At 40.6% G+C, this 6,032-nt stretch overlaps 1 protein-coding gene across 1 annotated transcript; it reads right to left on the bottom strand.

The window, feature by feature from the left end:
• Positions 1–2,274: 2,274 nt before the first annotated feature.
• Positions 2,275–2,649, bottom strand: LOC114923141 (cyclin-dependent kinase inhibitor 2A-like). The gene has a single exon (XM_029285719.1). The coding sequence runs from the start codon at positions 2,634–2,636 to the stop codon at positions 2,382–2,384; it is 255 nt and encodes an 84-aa protein (XP_029141552.1). The 5' UTR covers positions 2,637–2,649; the 3' UTR covers positions 2,275–2,381.
• Between the last annotated feature and the right edge of the window lie 3,383 nt (positions 2,650–6,032).

Below are 6,032 nucleotides of genomic sequence, written 5' to 3'. Positions count from 1 at the left end.
GTTATTCTTCAAAGCGCCTGAAGGCAGGACAAGAAGCAACGGATGGAAACTGATCAAGGAGAGAAGCAACTTAGAACTAAGGAGAAATTTCCTGATAGTTAGAACAATTAACCAATGGAACAACCTGCCTCCAGAAGCGGTGAATGCTCCAACACTGGACGTTTTTAAGAAGAGACTGGACAGCCATCTGTCTGAAATGGTATATGGTTTCCTGCCTGAGCAGGGGGTTGGACTAGATGACCTCCAAGGTCCCTTCCAACTTTTTTATTATTATTATTATTATTATTATTATTATTATTATTATTATTATTATTATTATTATTATTATTATTATTATTATTATTATTATATTTATCTACTGATCAGCTTTTGCCTCAATTCTCTCTAGAGGTTAAAAATTCATCCAGAAAGCATTGAGATTTCCAAAAAGATACTGTAGCCTGTTAATTGTCATTTAAAATGTCACAGAAAATGGCATCATTATTTTCCACTGGCAAGGAATAATCTAGCCTCCCCCATACCTTTTGAGACTAAAATTCCCATGTAGTTATGCATCACATTATAGTCTCTGATTTACAAAGGCTGTGCGGCATGTCAGATTAGAAGGCAAAAAGACATTCTAGAACATACAGGGGTATCAATGTAGCCAATGTCTATAGCTCCTTAATTCAAACCAGTTTCATTTTGGGATTGCACAGAACCCCTGCCAAGAACAGCTGCCAGAAACCCAGCATAAGCAGCAGCTGCTTTCAGGAATTAACAGCACTCTTATGTGCTCAAAAGCACTTCTGTTGCTTTTGAATACTGAATCTTATACTGTCATATAATATACCAAGAGAAGATGAACACACTATGTTCCCTTGCATCTTCCTGGCAAGAAATATATATATATTTCCCATTCGTCATCTTCAGGCTGGTGTTTTCGGCTTCGTGCTTCTAGGAGCATATATATATGCAGGTCTTGGCGTATTCAGACCGGTCTGTCTGAAAAACTTCCTGTATGTGTGTGTGTGTGTATACACACACACACACACACACATATATATATATATATACACACACACATATATATATACACAGGTTTAAGGAATGTAGCAGTGAGGTTGATGATGTAGCAATAGTAGTAAAAGTGCAAAGTTTGGTTTTGTTTTTTCCCAATGTAGGTTCTTTTACTTTGACGATCCCAAATGAGACTTGTTACTTGTTGGGACTTGTTACTTGTTACTCATTTACCACTTAGATGTGGTACTCTCTACCAGAGGCATTCCTACTGTTCCAGCCAGAGAATGGGAAATGCCCTAAATCTGATGCTTTTATCCATCTGCTGCCCAAAGGCGCAGACTTGATAGTGGACCATCTAAAGTCATTATCATTAAGAAAGGGAGTGAGGACATTTCAGGAGTAGATTCAAAAAAGGCAAGACAGAAACCATAACTGCATGCCAAAGCCCTGCTTCTTTTGTGTGTGTGTGTGTGTGTGTGTGTGTGTGGGCACATGAATGACACATGTAGAAAAGGCATTTGATCATATGGCTGCACCTGCCATCTTGTCTTTTTTGAACCTCCTCTGCAAGCACTCCTGAAAGGAGAGCTGTCAGAAGTGACTTGGATTCATCTCCATGAAGTGTTTTGCACCACGGGGTTGATAGCACTCTCTTCTGCTGGTGGTAAGATGGCCGGTCTTGGCTTGGGAAGCTGAACTGCTCTGAGCAAAAAGGTTTTCCTGGCCATTCACATCATGGGGCTGAAATCTTTGCCAAGTTGTTGAGTCTGTTGGAAGAAGTCTGCAAGGAGAAGCCAAATGACGGGCGGCACAGCTAGATGTGTACGTGTGTGTAGGTGGGAGCATTGTGTTCCCAAGCAGATTAGAAAGGGTGCTTCATTTGAAGCTGTTTCTGTCCCTCCACCCCTCTCTTCTCCAAATAGGAATAAATTATTTATTTTGCACAAGCAAGACAAATTAACACAAGACCATCAGAACCATGCTCTACAATGCAGGGGGTGGAGGAGAATTCTATGGTGAGCCGCAGTTCTGTTTGGGGGGGGAGGGAAATGGGGAGAAAATCAGAGCACACCTACAGTCAGATTAGCAGGCCAGAAGAGAGAACTCACAATTGTCCCAATTGATACCTTTCCTGGATGCAGGCAATGGTGTTTTTTTTATGAGACTAGCCTGAAAAAAAGTAGAACCCAGTTTCAGTCGGAAAGAGCATGTTCCTTCTAGTCTTTCCATAAGTCTTGAAAAAAAAAAGGCATCTAGTATGAACACCCCAGGCCTGTCCAAGCCACCATGGTCTTTATTGCTGTTATTTTCATTACTTTTCAGGACCATTTCCTGCTCTAGTCTTTCTACTGCTTCTTCATGTATCACATTGAAACATTTCAACCAGATAATTCTTGTAAGTAGTCAACCACGTGATTTTGCCCATTCTGTCTTGCCAGGTCTAGCGGGCTGTGGCCCCATCTGTCCAGCTGATCAAACCGAGCCCCCCAGTGGTGCAGGATCATTAAAGTGTCCAGGAATCCCTCCTGGGCCAGATCATGGGCTGGCGTTGCACCGGTGGAGGGGTCTGGCCGGTTGGGATCTGCTCCTCTCTGCAGCAGCAGCTCTGCCATTCTGGCGCTTCCCATCATCATAACCTGGAGGACAGAAAAAGGAAAAAGGTGAGTTTTGACTGGGCAGCCTTCATGCTTGTCCTCTATACATTTCAGCTCCCCCTTTTGGCAACAGCCACCTCACCTAGACTGTAACACCCTAGTCTTAACTGGAGCGGCTCTCATTTCAAGATTTGATTTTTTTTAGTCTCCCTCCATCTTCACACATGCATATAGTCCCCAGAGCACAATCCTAGTCTTTGAAACAGAATGAATCCAGAGCCGTATCTTTGGTATTAAAACCTGCAATGGGATAGGATGGAGTAAAAGATTGGAAAGAGAGAAAGTGGTGGTCCTTTTTGGTTGAAAGAAGCACCTCAGATGGCAAGGGTTTCATGCCTTTGGGTGGGGTGGAAGACTATTCTGAACACTTGTAGACAGCCACTGAAATTAAATTAATTCCAGGAAGCTGAGGTCCTGCGTCTATGAATAGCAACAGCATAACGCTATGTTAACCTCCATCTTTCCTTTTGATTTCGTTTCCAGCCTAGGTCATTTTGCACCCCAGAACTCTTTTCCAGTGAAACAGAAAACACGATTGCCTAGTCTAGTGGTTAACCAATTTCAGTTATGCCTTTTTGACAGAACTTAGCCATCTGCACAGTCATAGAGAAATTTGTTGGGCTTTTTTAGGCCCTGATAATTCCCCTAGGGCATGTTTAATGGTGCCTGTTTTATTCATAATGGCACATTCGTGGTAGATTCATCTTTCCCTATTTCTGAATTTCAGAAAGTCACACTGCAATTTGTCCAAATGGAATGTCGGAAGAGAAATTGACCCTCTGCCTAGATAAGTTCATGGGAGGTCTTCAAACTGCAGAAGGAAGCCTTGACTTCATATCCACATCACACGTTGTTCCAGCATCCTGAATGGAATGCATTTCCCCACTGGCTAATGATGTGCTAATGGGATAACAACTAAGTCAGAAGAGAAAACCAATCAGCATGCCTTTAATCTCTAAGGACCTGCAAATCTGGAAAGGGGTATTACATCAGAGGTAAGACAGATTAGTGATGTTGACACAAGAAGGATTGGTTAATGCCTTATATCATTAGTGGGGAAACTGATATGAGAAACTGCCAATAAGGAACTTGGAACCATGTTTCTTCTTTCCTTACTGCTGAAGAAAACCAGGGTGTCTAGCTTTGATACTAACATCATATCCTGTAAGAGAAAGGGATGTCTCTCCAGTTCCATCCTGGCTTGTCTGAATGTGCAACCATTTATTTCTTGCATTGCACAAGGGTCAGTGTTTTTTTCTCCCTTTTGTCAATGGTTAAAACCAGAAATAAATAGATTTGCCCCATTTTACTCTGGCCCCTTTTTCCTTCCCTTGTCACTACGTTTAGTGTGTATCAGTCTTTTTTTTCTTTTCCTCCAAAGCATAATTTATCTGCAAAATGAGACAGTTATTTTTCATTTATTGAAAGTGTGATACTGGGACAGCTGAGATATTTTCTGTCTAGGCTTTCTTTTGTGGTAGCGGTAGTGGGGATTACTTTAAATTCAGGATCATCTTCCTTTGGGATAAATATATTTATGTTTCAAATATATTTAAAATAATTTAAAATTATTTCAATTCATCTGTAATTCTAGATCTTCCTTGTAGAGTTTAATATAGTTATAACACAAATAGCACACAGCATAGCATAAATGACATACCATATGCTATTATAAAAAAAACCTACGTATTTTGGAAACAAAAAGGTTTCTTTTTCAGTCAGACTTGAATGTATCAAATAGCAATTGATAAATTATCAAAAGATGAGCTGTCAGTTATATTTTATTCACTAAAAGTAAAATATAATACCTAGCAATCTGAAATAAAGTGTATAACTCCTTTTTCTGATGGATGTGATTGGTTCATGGCAGCCTTATTTGTTGGAAAACGTCTTTGAAAAGAACCAATCTGGGTTAGTAATAAAGTATTATACTGACACTGGGCAATCTCAGGGTCAAGTACACCCTTAGCCTGATCCAAACAATTCAAATATATACAATTTATTTTCGGTTAGCACTGAGAACATCTGGCAGTTACATATTTCTTTCTGATGTTCAGCCTAAACAGATTCTGTCCACCCATCCTACCACTCCTTCAGGAAAAGCTTTAAAAATGGAGGGACACACAGACACACACAAACACACATACACAGGGGAGAGAGAGAGAGAGAGATTATCAAGGCCCCTATCATCCCTATGATATTGGCCTCATGTTGCCTTCAGGGCATAATTTACAAGGGTTGTTTCTGTACTATCCAGAGTTCATATGTTATATTGTAATTTCAATATAAATTGAATAAGCACACACAGAGAGGATGCTGAGAATGCAAGGCATTAGGCTAGAAGTTCACCATCACAATGTATCACAATTAGGATACATTGTCATCAGTTTTCTTCAACATTTCTTTTTCTTTAACTTGGGGTTGATGTTGATACTGGCTTCACAGAAATTAATAAAGACAATCAAGACACTTTGACGGATATTCTTGTTAAGAAAGCAGATGGACTCTGGAAAAGGATTCCCGCCTGTTTGGATGGATCCTGTTCTCCTGCTCCTAAAGAATCTGGCTTGCAGTCTCTAGGAGATTCAAGTTAGCATTTGGAGGCTTAAATGACAGCTGTAGCCAGGAGCTCCTTTATCCAATCTAAGCTGATGTGCCAACTGCATTTCTCCTATTCCTGGAGAGATCAGATTTGCTCTGGGTAATGCATGCCTTAAAGAGAGCTAGGTTTGTGCTGTGGCTAAAAAATAGGTTAGAAATAGGCAATAGGCAGACTGTGGAATTTTAGTTCTGCTTTAGGTAATTGGGGGCCAATCACTGTCTCTCAGACTTAGGAAAAGGGTAGTGGCAAACAACTCCTGAAAATATGGCCAAGAAGGCTGCAGGGTCTTGTGAAAGCAGTCAACAGGAGTTAAAACTGACTCCAAAGTAAATACACCAATGCTTGCCTTAGAGTCTATCCCCACTACTGTGTGAAGACACTGTCCCCTCTGTTTCCTATCATTGCAGTCTCCCTGGTAGTCGGTGCAAAGAAGCATGTGTGAAAGATTTTACGCATTTCATATCTAGCCTTAAACTTGTTGGCTTAAGAGGGAAAATACCAATGTAGCAAGGAATGCTTAAATACATCTCCTTTACAGGTGGGTGTGGATGTAGTCAATGTTATGGCAACAGATGGGGGAAAAAAGGTGTTGTACTAGGTTTGTGCTTGTACTTAGCTGCAAGTGGGAAATGCCCTTAGTTCAGTCTGATCAGATTGTTGCAACGTGTATCACAATATCTGGGGTCACTTCATCATAGTATTCAGAAGCCACAACTGGTACAAAATGCAGAATGCAGAAATTGTTAACGGGCACATGGCCCAAATAATTACTG

The sequence above is a fragment of the Protobothrops mucrosquamatus genome, unplaced genomic scaffold, assembly GCF_001527695.2.
Source record: "Protobothrops mucrosquamatus isolate PMUCROS unplaced genomic scaffold, P.Mucros_1.0 scaffold2112, whole genome shotgun sequence".
In the NCBI taxonomy this organism is placed as follows: domain Eukaryota; kingdom Metazoa; phylum Chordata; class Lepidosauria; order Squamata; family Viperidae; genus Protobothrops; species Protobothrops mucrosquamatus.
This window is presented reverse-complemented; position numbering and strand designations above follow the sequence as displayed.

Excerpts from the sequence above, each read along its gene's own strand:
- LOC114923141 (XM_029285719.1), bottom strand. The coding sequence starts at position 2,636 with ATGATGATGGGAAGCGCCAGAATGGCAGAGCTGCTGCTGCAGAGAGGA.